The sequence below is a fragment of the Diadema antillarum genome, unplaced genomic scaffold, assembly GCF_040938485.1.
Source record: "Diadema antillarum isolate AM-2024a unplaced genomic scaffold, OU_Dant_1.0 scf00000003, whole genome shotgun sequence".
NCBI classification, from domain to species: domain Eukaryota; kingdom Metazoa; phylum Echinodermata; class Echinoidea; order Diadematoida; family Diadematidae; genus Diadema; species Diadema antillarum.
Window position 1 is genome coordinate 3,032,501 of NW_027270892.1, and position 20,973 is coordinate 3,053,473.

Consider the following 20,973-nt stretch of genomic DNA (forward strand, 5'->3'; position numbering starts at 1 on the left):
ATTCGATTACCGTCACGTATATACACTGTAAGACGCGAGACAGTTCATTGAGCCCATTAGTATTAACGCATATTTTTCAAAAAAGGCAATATCTGCATTTTGTATGAATGCTATGATGCTTTTATTAAGATTCCCCCAAACTATCATTTATTGCGTATTTCCTCTTATGGCTGGAAATAGGGTCATGTATATATGTATATATATGTATGTATGTATGTATGTATGTATGTATGTATGTATGTATTGTACATAAATTAGGTAATTTGTTATCTAGCATATACCCTGAGTCAATAATCAAGTCACCGAGGTTACAGAGGTCCATGGTAGTTCAGTGCACTGCACATAATGGAAAAGAAATACGCAGGAGGTTGCTCACCACTTAATAGCTGGTGGACTCTGGGGATTTCGCCCATTGGCTGTTGATAAAATGACGATAAATTGTTACATTGAAAACGCTTTTTAGATAAGGGATTCACCTTTGGCCCATTCATACTGACCCGAACGGGCTTTATAACATGATCTTAACAGTTTTGTGAGGAGGCAATTAACTGTTGCAGAGATAATAGAGGCAGTCGAACCTCACTTGATCGCGGCTGCTCATTATATAGTTGCAATGACGACTTTACGTACCGGAGGTGACTATTATGGACAGTAGGGAGTATTTCTTTCATGCCTTCTGTGTTTTCTAAGACTTTTGAGAATGTCTGACAGCTTCTACACAGTTTCTTTCACCCTTCTTTTCTCACTTTAATGATAACATTGTATTTGTCTTATCCATACCTGCATGTGTCATCCCATTTTGCTTCTTCTTCCAATTTCACGCAGAGGGAATTCCCGAAAGTGACGGACCCAGCTTTTCCTTCGAAGTTCCTCTGTTTGTAAAACAGACATGCCACGAATATCGGGGTGTGGTAATGCCAAAACTCATGCCCCCTCGCGCCTTAAAGGCCCTGAAAAACTTCGAAGTCCGGCCAGATGATATCTTTGTCGTTACCTTTCCAAAGTCGGGTAAGTTTGATAAACATCTTCAATCATCCTGGGCCCCGTTTTATCAAAAGATAAAAATCGATTTTAAATTTCCTTCCCACACAGGCTGCCATAGACTCACAGTTGAAATCAACTATATAGGCCTAATAGATTTTAACTCTTCATAAGACAGGGCCCTGGACTTATCATGCATTTGTTGTTGTTTGAGTATGCAGCGAATCGGTTCTGGAAAGCGAAGCAATTTGTTAAAGCTCGGCATTAGAATTGTTTAAAAGTCTTTTTCTTCTCGTATGAAGCAATATGCCCGATTGGTGCCGTTTGAGGGCTATTGCTCATCACACCTAGGGGCCGGCTACTCAGCATAGCTAAGAAGGACACACACCCCGTGTTGTTGTTGTTGTTGTTGTTGTTGTTGTTGTTGTTGTTGTTGTTGTTGTTTGCATATACGACAGGCGGTCGCTAAAGGCAGGTTTGAATCTATATATATATATATATATATATATATATATATATATATGTATGTATATGTATATTGCTTGAAAAAAACACGACAAAAGGTGAAAAAAATGCAACTTTCATCTCTCCCTATTAGGTACCACGTGGATGCAGCACATATTGCTGCTAACTCTTCACGAAGGGGACCTGTCCAAATTGGAAGGAGATCATGTGACTAGGAAGAGTCCCTTTATAGATATCATTGATGTGTGGAATCATACTGATGTGAGTATATATACACTATTGGTTTGTTGTTGTTGTTGTTGTTGTTGTTGTTTGCAATGTTTGTTGTTCTTACCATTTTTATATAAATGTTTATCATATTGCTACAAGCAACGGGCAGTCTGATTTTTAGAAAGTTGTTGTTGTTCATTTTCCATCTGTGAAGATGGCTGGATAGCCCATATTCAGCTATATACACTAAGCTGGTCTTCCATGGGGTCCAGTTGGATGTGGGGTGGGACCACTTTACCGGGTTAGACACCCTGCTCTTTGCGATGAATGAATGAAGCGGGATCTTTTACGTGCATGAGCTGTGACTCTCTCAAACACGGGACCTCCATTTTATGTCCTATCCGAGGGACAGAGTGTTTTGCCTCTTGCTAGAGGGGACGGTATGTTTACACACAACATTGCTCAGTCCAGACTCGGGTTCGAACCCGGGCCGCGTGATCGTGAGGCAGACGCGCTACCGACTGAGCCAACTCACCGCCCTTGAAATACTACGCATATTAAAAAAAAACTGAAGACAGGAAGACGAATCATGTAACGGAGATACCATTGTCAAAGAAACAGGGACATTAGAAGACGGTTAATCATGAATGGTACGAGCAGCTGATAGTATGAATGACAACAGATGTATTGGTTGACAAGCATACTGACTGGACTGCATGGTAATATTTTGGTATGCATCTGCTAATTTGCGGTCATGTAATAAAAGCAACTTTTCACGTCTGCTGTCATGATAGTTTGAAGGTTACTGTTTGACTTCCTTTATTTCTCCAATTACACTTTTTGAAAAGACTGCTAGTAGACAATTGGGGGACTTTTAGATTAGTTACTTACTTCTTTGTCGAAGTTGAGCTGATTTTTTTCGATCATGTGTCAGTTGAATCCTGAGGAGTTGACGTGCAGTGTATGCAGACATGTACTTTTTCAATCATAACACCGTTTAATACCAGCCCAGCAAAGCTCCGCCGAATGCAGAAGTAGCGAGAGAGATGCCGTCCCCACGTATCTTGAAGTCGCATTGCCGGCTGTCATGGCTACCCGAAGACATCCGAAAGGACGAACCCAAAGCTAAGGTCATCTACGTGGCGCGAAACCCCAAAGATATCGCCGCATCTTTCTTTCACTTCTGTCGACTGGTAGATGCACTTCCATCCTACAGCTCTTGGGATGTCTTTTTCGAAGAATTCATCTCCGGACGAGGTTAGAAGTGACGAAAAGCGAAGAAAAGTAATCTTTATTAAAGAATTATAGTGCTACGTTTAAATATAAGTAATTAACACGGAAAGTTCGGCTTTTCAGGCAAATTTTCTTCTATCACAGATTTCTGTCAAGATGATAAATCACACTTTTGACTCAATGATTAGGTAAACCTTTGTGCTCCCTACCAATACTAGAACAGAAGTCCTATACGTCATTATTGATACACTGATACCATCATAAATGTTTCATGTCACATTCATGTATATTTTAATGCTCTGATATGCCGGCATTTCCTTATTCAACATTGATCAAAAAGCTCTTTTTTCTCTTAAGGTTCAAAAGTATGATGATCATTTATCTTGATTTTTGTTTGATTAATTCACTTACAATATAAACTGTAAAGTAGCAGTGCCATGATGGCTATTCGCTGAGTGAGGCTATCCAGTCGTATTTATCATAACATGTAAGTGCATCTTATTGTTGCATTTGCACTATTGTTTTTATTTTGACGGGATATACCAACCAACCAACCAACCAACCAATCTACCAACCAATCATACAATTCCCTGTAATGGGTATTGATAGACAATCAGTCAAAAATTGTCTGAAATCCAAATAGGGAGTGCTAGAAACTTGTTGTGAGCTGTACATTTTTGAACCCTTTAATTTTGCTATTGGTTGTATTTTTCTTAGCTCCCCAAGGGTCATGGTTTGAGAACGTGCTCCCATGGTGGGAGAGACGCAACCATCCCAACGTGCTCTTCCTGAAGTACGAGGACATGAAGAAAGTATGTCATATTTGATTAAAAAGACTTATAATTCGTAGCATTCGTTTCCAAGGGAAGCAAGCAGGTGAACATGTAAATGTATGGGGTCGAAAAATTAACGTCAGTAATTTCATATCTAGCCAGATGAAGTGATCTGGCACAACTATTTGAGTAGAGATTTAAACTACTTTATCATTTTTGCACACACACACACAAACAAATATCATATATAAACCTCTTGTCAGAAACAAACAAACAATCAAGCAAATATGTGTTCCGTTGCCTCATTAACATGTGGAATTGTAGAATCTTAATACTTTTAAAATTAAATGTGAAAAAGTAACGGTTCTACAATTCTACCTGTTTATGGAAATGAATGAGAGCCGAATGACTATAGAATGCCAATATGTATATGCTTTAATATTTTTAAAGCATATACATATTGTCATTCTATCATTATTCGCTATCATTCATTTTCACGACATTCGTGACAAATCGAAGTCTAATGAGTGGTATCAACGCAAAAGCATGAACTGAGAGAAGGTATTTTATAGGATTTCCGTTAAAGATGAGCAGAGTGACTTTAAAGTCAATGTTCAGTTTGGAACAACTTGAAAAAAAAAATGTTTCAAAATCTTAATAGTTACGTTCAGACGGTGATCCTTAGCTTCGAGAATAAGTTAGTAGTTAAGTATGGGGAGCTAAATGTCGCATGGTCACTTTCATCACAAAATTGTCATTTCGTTGACGAAAGAGACCATGCGACACATTTAGCGCCCCATCCTTGAATAGAATTACTGCCTTGAAAGAAACACATAACAATAATAAGGCTAGGCGTTTGCCCTTCGCTACTTGACTAAACTTTCAAAGGTACTGTTATACTCGATGAAACATACGTTACACAATGTTTGTAGGTGTCTGTACCACCGACGTAAAATGAAATTTTGTTAAAGTCTTTAATTATTTCCCCTGCGTTCTCTCTCCTATGTGGCTGGCTGTCAGCAATATTAGACAACACCAAACGCGGAATAAGCACGCACAGAATATAATGTAAGCTACTATTCCTATCGTCTGTTCTAGGATCTCCGTGGCACAGTTGAACGAGTGGCCCGCTTCATAGGCAAATCCCTCTCTGATGACGTCATCAATCGCATTGCGGAGGCCTCCACTTTTGGCGCGATGAAGAAAAGCAAAAGTGCGAACCCAGACTTCATCCTGGCCAAAGTGGGCGTTGCTCAGAAGGAGCAGGAAAACAAGAGTTCGTCGTCCTTCATGCGGAAAGGTATCATGGAACATTTTCTGATATTACTACCATCCATATTAAGTTCAATATCCTAGAGGCAGAATTAATTCATGTCAGGTATGGAAATTCACCGAAAACATCATTTACTGATTTTAATGGTTTAAAATCCTTGGAAGGAAAAAGAAAACCAACACAAATGAGAGGGAACCAAGGACTTTACAGAAGAATTAGAAAAATCGGGAGAGAAAATGAACCAACTACTTTGTCCAATCATAAGGCATTGGATATTGGGTATACATAAAAAATGTCAGCTTTAATTATATGCTATATTCGAAACACAGGGCATTATATAAGTCAATATTAACATACTAATTCAAATTATCCGTACATCAAGTAAAATGAAATCATTTGTCGGTTTGATTGTTTTTTTTAATGGATACATCCTGCAGCCGTGACTCTTCTTGTCTTTTGATATTAGTATTCAAACTAATTTGCAATTGCAATGACGTAAGTATGTTGTCAGAAGGAATAAGGCAGGCAAGTCGTATGCTTTTCTGGCAAATTTGATTAATTTGTTACAAAATTTGATAAAGCAGGTCTCTGGAGAGAAAAGAGTTCTTGCCATCGGAAACGATGATACTTCAAAGCTAATGTGAAGTGTTGCGTCATAATATTTACAAGAGACGTTAACCTTTCAAAAGGGTGCTTCCGCATTAATGTAGGAAGTTATTTAGGTATAATGTTTTGCAATCAATACGTCTTTTCATCAATAATTGATGATAATGATTACTGTGGTGATATCTCTTTATTTTTATTTTGCCAGGTTCTGTAGGTGACTGGAAAAATTATTTCACCGTAGCCCAGAATCGACGGTTTGACGAACTCTACGCAAGGAAAATGACGGGTTCTGGACTCAAATTTCAGTTTGGATAAATGCCCAGAAGGCAGGTAACATCGGGATTATAGATACGACAGATGTATAATGTATATTTATCTTAAGAGGTCCGACACTCACGAGTTTGATATTGAAAAAAAGTCCCATGAGTCAAACAGTCCACGAGTCATAAAGCCCATGAGTTCGACACGAGGCAAAAATGGCCGGCGAGACGAACGTTTCAACATGGGGGTTAACGCGTTGGTCTTGTGGGCCTTGTTTGCTTAATGGCGAACTCGTGGACCATGTTTGTTCAGTGGCGAACTACTCTTTTAACTTATGTAGAAAGTAGATATTCACTTCGGCCTACTTTTTGTGGGCTTTTGCTCTTGGGTAGTCATCAATATTCCATCTTTCATAACACACTTGATGTAAATTGATTTACAGGCTAATTTAAAGAAAACTCAAGAGGGCTGAGTTCGAATTGCAAAATAACATTGATTGTGCAGCATATTAATAAACATTTGAGTACGCGTATTTTTTATGTGAACGCATTACATTATCTGCCTATTTGATTATCAATGTGTGGCAGGACTTTTAAGGAAATTAAATGAACCTTGCTTTAAATGGCATTATCCTATACTCGAAATCTATTCGAATTTATACAATAATACATCACAGAATAATTGATTTATGCGACGTTGAACAGAGTTAGAATTAAGCATACCTCGAAACATAACACATCTAAAACAACAAAAACCATGATGTCCGCATTTTGATGAAATTGCGTTTTGTTGTATGACAATGTGTACATAAATAATCATATCACTTTCTTATTTACTTGCCATCGTGTGCTGATGTCTAAAGATGCCATTTTCCCAATCAAACTGCATATGTAATCCCTTCTCCATTCATTGATATACCAAAATCGAATAACTCAGAAAACCTTAAAGGGGAAGGCTAGTAACTGATCAGTGGGAATCAGTGGAAATGCTGGGAGATGATTGTTCCAATCCTTATGGGATTCATTCAAGAGTTCATTGTCTATCTAATGTTGTGTGAAAATGATTTGCTTCAGAACGGTCTCATATTCAAGTAATGTGCAGTTTAATGCTTCCAGGTTAGCGTCCCTGGTCAGTGACGGAGCATTAATCTGCACATTACTTGAATATGAGACCGTTCTGAAGCAAATCATTTTCACACAACAATAGATATACAATGGACTCTTGAATGAATCCCATAAGGATTGGAACAATCATCTCCCAGCATTTCCACTGATTCCCACTGATCAGTTACTAGCCTTCCCCTTTAATTCTTTAGTCCATGCATGTTGTATTACTGTAGTCATTCGTCTATACGGTAGTTAGAATACCAAAAGTGGCTTTTGGTATAGTTTATTATAGGCATAGGATTGTTTTCTGTAAAATATTACTTGCATGTCTAAACTATCAATTGACAAGCAATGTCCAGGTGCAAAATGTTTATGTGTTTTAAGAAAACGTAAATTGAAAAGTCTAAGATTATGTGACTTTAAGTGCAATTTTGATACTTCCCTTTAATTCAGCCAATCTAAACGGATTTTTTTTTAAATCTCTATAAACTTTATGTGTATAACGTGTGCGTTTTATGTTTACCGGCGTTTCCATGCTGTTTGATTTACACAATGTAACATTTCACGAGATAAATCTCTCTTTTAATTATTATTGCACTACATGTACATAATTATTATTTCAATAATGATCTCCATTTTCATGTATTTCCGTGTTGTAATGCTTCATAAATATTTATCATTTCCCTGCTAATGGGCCTAATTTTGTTACCAAAAAAAAAAGTCTTCAACTACTGATTTTGCTACTCTTGAATTTTTCATAAGAGTACAATTTGTGGTGATTTTGTATCAAAATAATTGATTTTTTACCAGACATGATTTCTTTTGGCGCACCATAGCAAAAAAACAACAACAAAAAACAACAAAGAGAAAAAAAAAACCCTGACCGTTGTCGTTACCGTGCATGGTGTAAACGCACTCTAACGCAAAAAGCGACCAGTTGGCAAATGCCAACGAGTTCTGAGTTCTCATATGCAATGCTATCTTAATTTGATATCCCCAATACTTCTATTCGTCGTGCTGAATACGTATTTTGTTCCATCGTCTTGTTAACATTTCGCTGACACCGAAGCTATTATGGATTTGAAAATGTTGTCATTTTTATCATCATTATGAATGTCGTTGTTGTATGAAAAATAATTGTTAAAAGCTTGAGGTAATAAACTTTTTCGTATTCATAAACATAAACGTTGCTGCTTGAAAAGTGTTCATATCCTCTAATTTGAGAACTTTTAGTTGGTGAAATAAAAAACAGCATGTGTTATAAAAGTGGAATCTTGTACAAATTGATGGAGTTTTTTTTTTTGTAAAATGAAAATACTTTTCAGTTTGAATTTGGCAAAAAATGCCCATATGAGATGCATTATGTAAGGTAGGGTAAGAGTAGAGTGTTACAATGCATTAAGAGGGTTTTTGGTGGCAAGAGATTATTTACCCAAGACAGTATTTTTGTTCCATTGGCTAGACTGTCAAGGTCATTACATTACTTATATGATAATTCCAGTTTAATAATTATCTACTGTTACTCATAAAAATCTAATACAATTATTTCTATTCAATTAATATGCCATCGATCTTAATATCACAATCAATTTGCCGATTAACATGGGAGTGTGTAGTTTGGAAATGCACGAAATTTGTTGTACCACTTTTAAGCGATAAAATAGGTTGCATTCAAACCAAGATTAAATTTTCTGCAATTCTGAATTCAATATCTGGATAAGGTTATACTGGTTCGTTGAGAACTTTACACTCCGACAGTAGTACTCCGAGAGCATGCCTACAATGTTAATTCTATTTTTACATAGAAATTGAAACTCATCTTAACGCTACAGGACAAAGCCTGGAATATTTGAATCTATGACATTGCATCGCCCGCGTCAAAGAAAGAAATACCATGGGGCGTCAAGGTACTTCATCCCATTCATTTTTTTTTTCATCAAAGACTGGATTGAGTAAACGATGTCAAATCACACAAATTCAAGCAAGAAACATCCCCTTCCTCTCCCCCACACACATGCACACAGACCGACAAAAATATTATTTTTTTCATAATATTGCTTTTGCTCATTGCATCTCCATCAACCTTTTATTCCTACATCACGACATCCCATGCAGGGGAGTCTTCTAGTTTTAAATCATGTTTATGATCTGGAGACGAATTTGTTTTTATTTTCGCATTCGCAGAGCTGCTCATCCAAACCCTGCCGCCATCCCCTGTTCCTTTTCTTTTTCTTCTTCTTCTTCGTGATCTTCTTCTTCTTTTTGATTTTCCGTTTCTTCTCCAGTTGGTTTCGCAACAGAAAGAACGTCATTAACCCAGATAGCCGGGCGCTTCAAGATGCTTACCGTCTGATTTAGGCTCGAACCAATTAATCAGGCGCGGAAATTTAGGATGATGAAATCGTAAGCATCAGGCCAATCAGGCTGCATCAGATGTTAATGTTCCTCACGACTAAAGAAGGAAAGAAAGAACACAAAGAAACAGGAACAAAATGAAAGACGGGAAGAAAAGAGGACACTGGAATGCCTTTCACGGAGAGGCTTATCGGTGCTGAGCCGAGGTCGGCTCGGTTTAAGAGAATTGCCGGTTCTCTATCGCACGTCTTCATCACTCTCGCGTTCAGCTTTCGCGGGTCGCCCGCTTCAAATTGGTAATGAAAAGCGGGGCGGGCTTTCCCCTTTTCTAGCAAGGATTCGGCATTTCATTTGGGATAGACTTTGAGGACTATCAACCCGAACGCATCAAAATTGCCCCTAAACAGATCAACGAGTGCTGCCCAAAGTGACGACACTAGATCAGACAGTGACATTTGCCACAAGAAAAAAAAAGGAAGGAAAGCGGGGAGGATGTGCATGTCACAGTTGTTTTATTTTTCTCTAGCCATTATATAGGCAAATAGAAGAAGTAGGTAGATATGAAAGTCGCAACTCCTTTACAACCGTTGTATACTTTGTTATGGTACAATATTTACGAATTAGTGCAACGTACTGACGAGGTTCTTAATATCTATCTCAAATCAGTCAAGAAAAGACGTATAATTGATCTAGAAGGGGAGGGGGAAGGGAAGGAGGAGCTAGATCAGATTATCAGAGAAAGTCTTCGCTACAAGAAAAAAAAAACAAATGTGTAGGGCCGTAACATTCCCTTTCGATACATCTCGCAGATGTCTATCAGGACGAACGATGCGACATGCGTGACAAGATTATCTGTGAACTTGCCACAATCCATCAGCCGGCTTACGCTCGATTTGAATTTTACAGCCAATAAATCCTTCTAAGAGAGCATCGCAAGGAGATATTGAATTCCCGCCTCGAAAGCCCCTATATAGCTCTGACGGGAGGTCGTTGACTCTGCGCGAAATACTTAACGGAGCTGTAGAAACATTTTAGAAATCATATTTTTCGAACATTTTTTTTTTCATCTATCCTACTTTGCTGCTAAATCTACAAATGTTTTCCGCATTTGCTAGCTGTGCGCTCTAAACTTGGGTTTTCCGGGCGGGATGAAAAGAAAGCGCAAGGTAGATCAGTTAAACGAGAGAGAAATACAAGCTCTCTATATGTTTGAAAGATCATAAAACACGCTCGACAAGGCAAGGGAAATCGTCGCTCGATAACGACGGTTTACCCTCGTCATCTGACGATTCTTGTGGGGGTTTTTTTTTTTGTTCTTTGTAGAAACTTTTCGACCACAACTTCTTATCCTCCTGGCAAAATCTTGACGATCGAACGGGACTAAAAGCATGGTTTAAAGGGGAAAATAACTATCATCTCACGGAGGATTCGGAAGTCGCTGATTTCTTCATTGATTTACTCTTGTTTTTGTTACCGAGAACTTTTCTCTATCACCACTATAACTGGAGGCATATTGTGTTTTCCCGATATCAGCTTTTGTTTCCGTTTGTGTCCACGATCTTTACCGTTGCAAGGTGACCGTACGTTACGTCTTAGTCGCAAACTGACTTTATTTGAACTCAAACTCTTGTTCATGTTCGTCCACTCCTGACAATATCTCTCTTTTCTACATGCGCAATACAAAGCCCAAAACGCAAGTCAGCAGAGACAAAGAATCATTTCAATTATGTAAATGCTCATTATATCCATAAGCTCGGAAGTCGATGAAATAACTCGCCTTATACAAAATATACAAGTCTGCATCAAGTCGTTTTTCTTGATCAATTCCTTCTACCTTGAGCCACGTTCACACGATTTACACCTCGCATTCTTTGCGCTTCTCAAATTTTCTTTCTATAAGCGACAAAGTCGTCGAAATCACTGTTTGATTACTGAAAGAATGTGGTAGGAGAGAAATGAAGGTACAGATGGGTTTGCACTGTGTATGCACATCGTACGCTTGAAACGGTAGGCGATTTCAAGTGCAGTGTAAGGTGCTGGTGTGAGTGCTATCTCAGCACTAGCCCCGACGATAATTCCGAACTTGAAGTCAGTCGGTGTTAGCTGGTTGACTTCAAAGTATGACGCAGTGAGTAATGGGGGTAACTTGTTGAATGTCGTCTCCTGAACCAACCTTTACTATTTTTCTAGGCGATTCGAGTGTTTTTCCCCATTTGCTAACACCAACCTCAGGAGAGTATCAAAATTAAAGGAGACCAAAGCCCGTGCAACCATGGACGTTTACGTGGGTCTGGCACATCGACACCAACATCGAACTTGAAATGACGTTTCAAGTTCGGTGTTGGTGTCATAGTTCACAGAGTGTGAACTTAATTCAAACAAGTGATATTCACTTTGTCATTGCAGCATATGTGGCTTTGATAAAATCATAAAACGACACAGTGCCATCACATCTGTTTTTGCAGTTCTTAACTTTCGTACGGCTACTATTCGGGATTTCGGTCTGAGAAGTAGAAAGTACAAGTTTGCCTGGTCCCAGGCAAAATTATCTAGCATTTACTCCCGGCATAATTATCATCAGTTAAAGGCCGTGTCACACCTTTCCGGGGCAAGCCTTTCGTGCGACTTGCAAAGAACAATGTTGACTACCCGGAGGTCCCCGCAGATGACCCGCACATGACAGTACCTAGCACATATATCAACTATGTTTAGGCCCTGTCACACCTTTCCGGGCAAGTTACGCGGGCTTGTTGAGTGTAGGGATTTTCCAGCATACCGGGCATTCCTGAGGGCGGACAAGGATTTGAGCGAGTCAGTGCATGTGTCTAAAGGCCGTGTCACACCATTCCGGGCAAGCTACGCGGGCTTGTGGCGAGGAAGTAGTTTCCAGCACGTAGAAGATTTTCAGCGGGCGAACAAGAATGTTTGCAATTTTCATTCGTGCCTTGTCATACCGTACGGGGGAACTTCTGCGGCTTGACTTGCGGGCAAACAAATTTACTCCCCGGAGCTCTCCGCAGTTGGTCCGCACCTGACAGTATCTAGCGCGTAGTTGCCCGGAGGTGCTCACGCAAGTCCGATTTAACCGCAGCCAAGTTTTGAGCATGACCAAAAACTTTTTCCGGGTGAGTCGCGGGAATGCCCGTAGAGGTCCACGCAGAACGCCAGTAGGAGACCCTTAGCGGCAGTACTTCCCAGGCAGTTCCCACGCAGGTACTTCGCAGTCCCGTATGCAGCCAAGATAATGAAATTCTGTGATATTTCAGCCCTTCCATTAGAGGAATTCCTTCACTGAGTTGTCAGCCCCCACGCGACTGGTACAAAGGTCACACAGTATACTCGCAAGTATAACGCGTCCAGCAAGTAAGACAAATGCGCTGACTCGCACAAATCCTTTTCCGCCCTCAGGAATGTCCGGTATGCTAGAAAATCCCTACACGTAACAAGCCCGAGTAGCTTGCCCGGAAAGGTGTGACAGGGCCTAAACACGGTTGCGGGTAAAAAAAAAATATGCGTGCGCACCTCCGGGCGACTACTTTTGAGATACATGCTAGGTACTGTCATGTGCGGATCATCTACGGGGACCTCCGGGTAGTCAAAATTGTTCTTTGCAAGTCGCACGCAAGGCTGGGGGTGTGACACGGCCTTTACCTGCTGGACGCGTTCTGCCTAAATTCTGCTTGCGAGTATACTGTATGACCTTTGTACCAGTCGCGTGGGGGCTGACAACTCAGTGAAGGAATTCATCTGAAGGAATGGCTGAAATCCCACAGAATGTCATTATCTTGGCTGCATACGAGACTGCGAATTACCTTCCCCGGACTGGTACAAATTTACTCCCCGGAGCTCTCCGCAGTTGGTCCGCACCTGACAGTATCTAGCGCGTAGTTGCCCGGAGGTGCTCACGCAAGTCCGATTTAACCGCAGCCAAGTTTTGAGCATGACCAAAACTTTTTCCGGGTGAGTCGCGGGAATGCCCGTAGAGGTCCACGCAGAACGCCAGTAGGAGACCCTTAGCGGCAGTACTTCCCAGGCAGTTCCCACGCAGGTACTTCGCAGTCCCGTATGCAGCCAAGATAATGAAATTCTGTGATATTTCAGCCCTTCCATTAGAGGAATTCCTTCACTGAGTTGTCAGCCCCCACGCGACTGGTACAAAGGTCACACAGTATACTCGCAAGTATAACGCGTCCAGCAAGTAAGACAAATGCGCTGACTCGCACAAATCCTTTTCCGCCCTCAGGAATGTCCGGTATGCTAGAAAATCCCTACACGTAACAAGCCCGAGTAGCTTGCCCGGAAAGGTGTGACAGGGCCTAAACACGGTTGCGGGTAAAAAAAAAAATATGCGTGCGCACCTCCGGGCGACTACTTTTGAGATACATGCTAGGTACTGTCATGTGCGGATCATCTACGGGGACCTCCGGGTAGTCAAAATTGTTCTTTGCAAGTCGCACGCAAGGCTGGGGGTGTGACACGGCCTTTACCTGCTGGACGCGTTCTGCCTAAATTCTGCTTGCGAGTATACTGTATGACCTTTGTACCAGTCGCGTGGGGGCTGACAACTCAGTGAAGGAATTCCTCTGAAGGAATGGCTGAAATCCCACAGAATGTCGTTATCTTGGCTGCATACGAGACTGCGAATTACCTACGTGCGAGTTGCGTGCGAGATGCTGCCGCTATGGGCCTCCTACTGGCGTTCTGAGTGTACCTCTCCGGGCATCCCCGCGACTCACCCGGGAAAAATCTTGGTCATGCTCAAAACTTGGCTGCGGTTAAATCGGACTTGCGTGTGCACCTCCGGGCAACTACAGGCGAGATACGCGCTAGGTACTGTCAGGTGAGGACCAACTACGGAAAGCTCCAGGTAGCAAATTCGTTTCCCCGCAAGCCAAGCCGCAAAACTACCCCAGATGTGGTATGACAAGGCCTTGAGCATGCTCAAAACTTGTTCCGAGTGAGCCATAGGGATTCGCTCGCAGATGTACTCGCAGAACACCAGTATGAGACCCTTACCAGCAGCACCTCGCCGGCAACTCCAAAGCAGATATGCTACGACACGGATTGTCGCCCCTACACGGATTGTCGCCCCCGGTTCGGGGCGACAATCCGTGACGGAGTTGGCGGCACGGATTGTCGCCCCCGTTACGGATTGTCGTCTGGCGACAATCTGTGACGCTTGTGCAATTCCCAGTCTTTGACCTCGAAGGCGACAATCCGTGATGGCAAAAAATTTGTTGCGACACGGATTGTCGCCCAGTCACGGGTTGTCGCCCCGGGCTCGGGGTGGTTCCTCCGGTGTTAAGCTTTGGTGGGATGGGTATGACTGGTAAGTTATGCGTATGTGTGTGTGTGTGTGTGTGTGTGTGTGTGTGTATTGTGAGCTGCATGATATGTGATGTGTATGATTTGTAGGTGCGTACAATAAGTGACTTGTGTATGGGTTTCCGTATTGTGTGTGTGTGTGTGTGTGTGTGTGTGTGTGTATGTGTGTGTTTGGAGTATAATAATACAATATGTAGAAACTGTGCATGTGTGGTGGTTGTATAGTGGTAGTGGTTTGTTTGTCTGTGTGTATACGTGTTTCTGTATGCTTACGTGTGTATGTGGTATATAGTGGCGTATGTGTATATCAAAGGGTATGTGATGGTGCGTGTTTGTGGGCGCAGTTTTGTGCCTGCATGAGTATCTGAGGGGTTTGGTGTTCGTGGGCTACGTAGGCCCTACGTATGTGTGTTGTGTATGAGCGTTCGTGTGTCTACGTAAGGCCCCAGTCATATAATGCTCTGCGTCCGGCGTTACGTCCAAATAAATCTTCTTTTTTTTTCCTGCGGACACCCGGGGATCTCTTGCTGTCACCAGAGCATTTTTACAAAACATACGGAAAAAAATATGCGGGGCGATACGGAGAGATAGATAACTCGATTATAAACCAACCCTACTAATAATTTCTTCACGAGAAAGTTTTCACATGTAGGGCCATACCAAACCTATATTCCTTGAATCAGGGGCGGCACAGCCGTGGGGGCCGTGGGGGCTCGGGCCCCCACACTTTTTGTGCACCATACAAAGGAATACATAAGTCATCACTTTGGGCCCCCCACACTTTTTTTCAGGCCGGAAGTACGTAAGTGGCACTAAAAAATGGGAGGGGAGAGAATGAGCTGAGGACCTTTTTTTTTTTTTTTTTTTTTTTTTTTTTTTGGTTGTTAGCTGAAGAAACCCGGAAGTTGGACGGGGACGGGGAGAGATGAGCTGAGGACCTTTTTTTAATTATTTTTTTTTTTTTTGCTTGTCAGCTCATGAAACCTGGAAGTGGGCCCCCACACTTTTGAAAACATTGCGCCGGTCCTGTGAATATATTGGTTTGGATCATGTAGCACCTTCTTACTTACAAGGGCATATACATTAAAAAAACACAAATACATTACACAAATCTAGAATGAAATCAGTCATAAAAAACCCGACCACCACCACCCTCCCCAACCGAAACAAATCTAGGGCCTACATCTATCCTAAATATTAAATCCTACCAACATCTGTCATACCATTCATAACTATCCTTCTTCAAATCCAATCCCCAACCCACCAACCCCTGATTAAACAAAACCTAAATCATCCCACACCCACATTCACCAACCCAAATACATACATACATACACACACACACACACACACACACACACACACACACACACACAAACACACACGAAGGTTCGTTATTCCTAAGTTTCGTTTTTGCCGAGGCTTCATTTATCCGAAACACACAATTCCCTATACCTAGAGGTTCGTTGATCCAAAAAATGAAATTCGGAATAACGAACCTTCGGAATAAAGAGCCTTCGGACGAATGAGCCTTCAGAATAACAAACTTTTGCAATAACGAAATGTAACCCCCTTCCCACATACACACGCACACCCGAACCGATACCACATTCCTTCCTGATGAAACGACTTCCCAATGTTGATAAATAAGACATAATGGACCGTATGCAGAAAAGCAGCATCCGCCCGCACACAAGCTCCACTCCGAATTCATATACAAATCCGCCAAACAAACTCATCGAATTCAAAGCTGCTGATAAAATCAATATCAACGTTTATGCCAGCAACAGCTTGCTAGGTATCCCTCCCCACGCGCAGCTAAAAAACACATACGCAAAAAACTGACATAATAAACACATTCTTCCATCATACACACACACACACATACACACACACACACACACACACACACTCACACACACGCACAAACGGACACTAAATTATCATGTGCACACGCACATTCACACTTCCTTGAAACCTCACCATGACTTTTTATATGGCATGTTTGCATGGATGTAGCCATGTAAGTTATGTGTTAGTATTTCAATGATTATGTCCAGAACGATATTACCCAGCAAAATGTGCTTCGAGGGCGGGCGACAATCCATGCCGCCAGCCTCGTCACGGATTGTCGCCAGGCGACAATCCGTGACGGGGCGACAATCCGTGTCGCAACAAGGTACATCTCAGTACATGTAAGTCGCTCGAAACAGAAAACGGATCGGTTTCAAAGCTCTCACGCAGGTCATACGGAATACACGCAAGTAGAAGGTAAGTAGTACGTGCCTAATAGGTGAGAAACAGGTGCGAAACTCGCAAACATTCCTGTCCGCCCGAGGAAAATTTTCCTGCGTGCGGAAAATCCCTCCTCGCAACAAGTCCGGTTAGCTTGCCCGGAAAGGTGTGGCACGGCCTTAAGCAAAGGTTAAATAGTGGGTCCAAAAGGGGTATTAGCAAAAGGAATTGATACGTATAGAACATTGCAGTAACATCACAGTTGACACGATTCCTCTGCACTTGCACGCAAACTTTTCAGAATATTTAGAGTGGCCATATTTCTCCCTCTCCGTTATGCTCATTAATCTAAAGTTGCAACCGCTGGGAAAATCTACAAGAGAACAGAAAGAATTCGAGGAAAACCTAGAAATAGTTACTTGCGCCGAATTTCAGGCAGTCGACAGTGTTCGATCACTTCAAATAACCACACGGCGCCTGGGATCTTGCATGCAATGAGCATGTAATGGCTTGAATTTCAGTTAAAATGCGGCTCGGGTTTAACAAGGGGACAGCGGAGCGTGCGTGCGTCGAATCCAAAATCTCACGCGTCGTCCCGCTGAGATATATAAAGGCTATACTATGCGTCTTAATCGTCTGCTGTCAGATTTCATCCATCGCAATGGAACGAAACAAAAGACGACGAAATCTGAAATAACAGCGAGATAAACGACACGATAACGTCATGCGATGATATCCTAGACGTCGAACAGTCAAGGCCAGGCTTCCTCGCGACAGCCAGGTCTTAGTTTTTTTAGTCTTGAAACTACTGTAACTGTAGATGGACCCCTTTTCAAAGGTGGCAATGGCGGCTTTGACATTTGCCAGCTCAATCGCGAAAGCGACACTTCACCTCAGTGGCCCCAGTGACACCCTTTTTCTAGAGTCTTGGCAAATTTTTTAACCTTCTTTTCCCAAGGTGGCTTCATAGTATCATGTTGTTTACACCATAACACTTGCAAAGCAAACGTGTGACGCATGGATAGACTCATTTTTCACCGTATCTAATCGATAAGCATTATATGATAAAAACAATGATTATACAGTATATGTATACAATATGAGAATGTTGGCAGATTGAATGAAAAATTTTACAAAAATGATTAAAAATCTTGGTAATCATGTGAAAATTGGTGAATGTATATCAAAGGGCTTCACGTAAGAATCAAGAACACTTGATAAAGGGCGAGTCGCCCAAAAATTTGTGTCAAAATAAACTATTAGTATTGACAGCATGAACTTGAATTTTGTTCTATTTTCATGTATCTATTTACTTATATTTATTAATCTATATATATATACATATATATATATATATATATATATATATATATATTTATATATACATAATGGTTCAACATTAGCGTTGCCCCGGTGGCTCAGGGCCACTAAAAATTGATGTCGGGCCACCAAATTTCCAAAAAGGCTATCTTTTGGTGGCCCAAAGGGGCAATTAAGATTTAAAATGGATTGTTATTTTCCGTTTATTTCGGGCCAACAAAATTTCACATTTAAAGATTTTAGCGGGCCGCATGTCAATGTCTTAAACGATCTTCTGTTGGCAGTTGACAAAGGCGTTTTCAAAATGAAGAAAGTGAAAACTGGCTCGCAATTTGGTCCAGGACCCAAGGGGTCTATACCCATAGATCTGCCATGAACAAGCTTTGCTTTGGCCATCTCTTCCAGCATACTTTAAATGTGTGTACTGTTAGTCTCAAGGTGTACATGTATTCTTGAGGGTCTCGAACGCACCTGAGTATCTCAAGTTCACCTCCCACGCATAGCAAACTTGTTTGATTGTTTGTTTGTTTGTCTGCTTTTCGCAGGGGGGACTTTGAGAGCCTTCAGGGGTACGTGGTGTTCATTTGTATAGTATATCGTGATTTTTGAACAATTTGCTGTCTACAAATGAACGAAAACGTGACAGAAATTGGGTTGTATACAGTGTATGTTGTTCTTATGGGTTTTGTGACAATGGGCACAAGAGATGGGGACAAAATACGTCTAAAAACTTTCGGGCTGACTTTGTTTGCCATACAGGGTTTCGATAATATCTTCCGACTTAGTCAGACAATTAAGCAATCACAATCGTCATGTATGCCTTGTGTGATGAAGACAAGACCTTTGCACCTTTGATTTGTTTCACGAACAAATATTACATATTCTATCATTTTCTCTTTCTCTTTCTATACATTATTATAACTTTAGATATTTATTTGTTCTCATCTTTTCATTTCATTTATTCATTCTCACTTGCAAGTAGAATTGTATATAAATATACAAAACATATCATGCTAATAACAAAACTGATATACAGATATTCTAAAAATCCGGAATGTCAAAATGTAATATAATCTGTATGTTGTATATTGTAAAGTGTCTATTATTTATGAATATGAACACACAAAATAAAATGTAGTGTAATGGGGAAATCGAAACAAAAGCAATATGGTTTCAGCTTTTGCAAACCCAGACGCATGGAAACCTTGATATTTTATGTTTTAACAGCAGTTTAGACATCATTAATGATTTTTGTCAGAAGTGCTCTCACGTCTAATGATTGAACTATACAGGATTATAGAAATCACGTTTGGTATGCCGTCTTTCGTAAATCCCTACAGTATTTCAGTTTTCATGGTCATAAGAGGCTTTTGTTTTCCGATTTCTTCAATCTGGTTTACTTTTATTAATAGAGAACAGTTGTTCCCTATGCAGTCTCATGAATATCTAAACGTCTTTTCTCCAGTGCGGCATATGTTTGGTTGCACGATAATTGTGTACCATAATATTACACGCATTTTCATACATTATTTCAATATATAATAGTCAAAAGACGGAAAGCTTGGTTTAGGCCTTTGCTTTGTTTTGTCTTGTCAACTACAGGAAAATACATGGTGGTAAAACAACATCTAGTAATGTATGACTTAAATGATAGAGATGCATATAATTCTTTGCAACTGATTGACAAATTGCCCTACATCGACGTAAATAATTTGTCAATCAGTTGCAAAGAAAACATCTCGACGGAAGAATTTCATGAATTTGAATGCATATACTAGTAATTCTGTTTAACACCACGTTTAGCAATTGTCAGTGATATAAGGGGCATTCTAAAGATATGAATAGATATGGTACCATAACAGATCTAACAGAAGAGTCTATATGTGACCGTGCACCACAAAACAGACAAAAAGTTGCACCCCTTGACTTTAAGTGAGGACTAAAAAAAAGAAAAGAAAAAAAGGTGAAACGGGTCAACCAAGTCAATGTTCAGTTTTTCATATTTTCTGAAAGAGCTACCCTTATTTTACATTATCCTGAAGTTTGGGTCATAACATCAATGGGAAAATGCATTTTGAGCAATTTTTCTGCAACCCTTTTTTGTAAAGTAGTGAGATCAGTTATGTCTTAGAGGCCCCTTTTCATTTCTTGATAATCCTTTGCACACTCTTCACTTTCAAGTCTCATAACTTTTGAAGGGATAATGCTACTGCTTTGAAAGTTGGCATTAATCATGTACAGGATGTGTTATAAGAGCATAGTCAATTTGAACTTAATTTAATAATCCCTTCATTGTTGTTGCTCCAGTGGTTTAAATCCTGTTTTTTGTCCCATTCATCGCACAGCTAGCGCGGTTTGGTAAAGATTAAGCGCTTGAGTAGACAGGTAGACCCTGTACTTCAGAGCCTCTTTCTCGGTTCACACTTTTCCAGAGTGTGTGCTTTCTTTTCAATATTAAGATAGGTTAGGAGAGTCCAATTCAGTTGAGCTATACATCATTGTAAAGCTTAGAGTCTGTTCTTTCAGAATCTGCCCTTAACTAAAAATCCATGTCTGGGGACTTTTTGTTGGTTTTATGAAGCAGGGTCACATATAAGCTTGATAGTGTCCTTTCAAAGGACTGATTTAAGCATTACAGCCAGTAACAGCTCATCAAATTTCTCTTAGAATCTCTATTGACAAGAAATAACTTGAATTTACTACAGAGTGCTGCACAATGTATATGTAATTTCACAATTTAAACCTAGTCCTATGCAATTTTTTTTTTTAACCAGGCTTGTAATCCGTATGATAAAATAACTGCATTACGAAAGAAGAATCGTTTCCAAAA

At 40.6% G+C, this 20,973-nt stretch overlaps 1 protein-coding gene across 1 annotated transcript in view; it reads left to right on the forward strand.

The window, feature by feature from the left end:
* The window catches only part of LOC139735413 (sulfotransferase 1C2-like), a 10,325-nt gene extending 4,469 nt beyond the window's left edge, over positions 1-5,856 (forward strand). Inside the window, exons 2-7 of the mRNA XM_071646200.1 lie at positions 826-1,008; positions 1,580-1,707; positions 2,664-2,913; positions 3,607-3,701; positions 4,761-4,962; positions 5,747-5,856. Coding sequence (XP_071502301.1) covers positions 826-1,008; positions 1,580-1,707; positions 2,664-2,913; positions 3,607-3,701; positions 4,761-4,962; positions 5,747-5,856 — 968 coding nt within the window. The remainder of the gene's footprint in view (positions 1-825; positions 1,009-1,579; positions 1,708-2,663; positions 2,914-3,606; positions 3,702-4,760; positions 4,963-5,746) is intronic.
* The last annotated feature ends 15,117 nt before the right edge of the window (positions 5,857-20,973 follow it).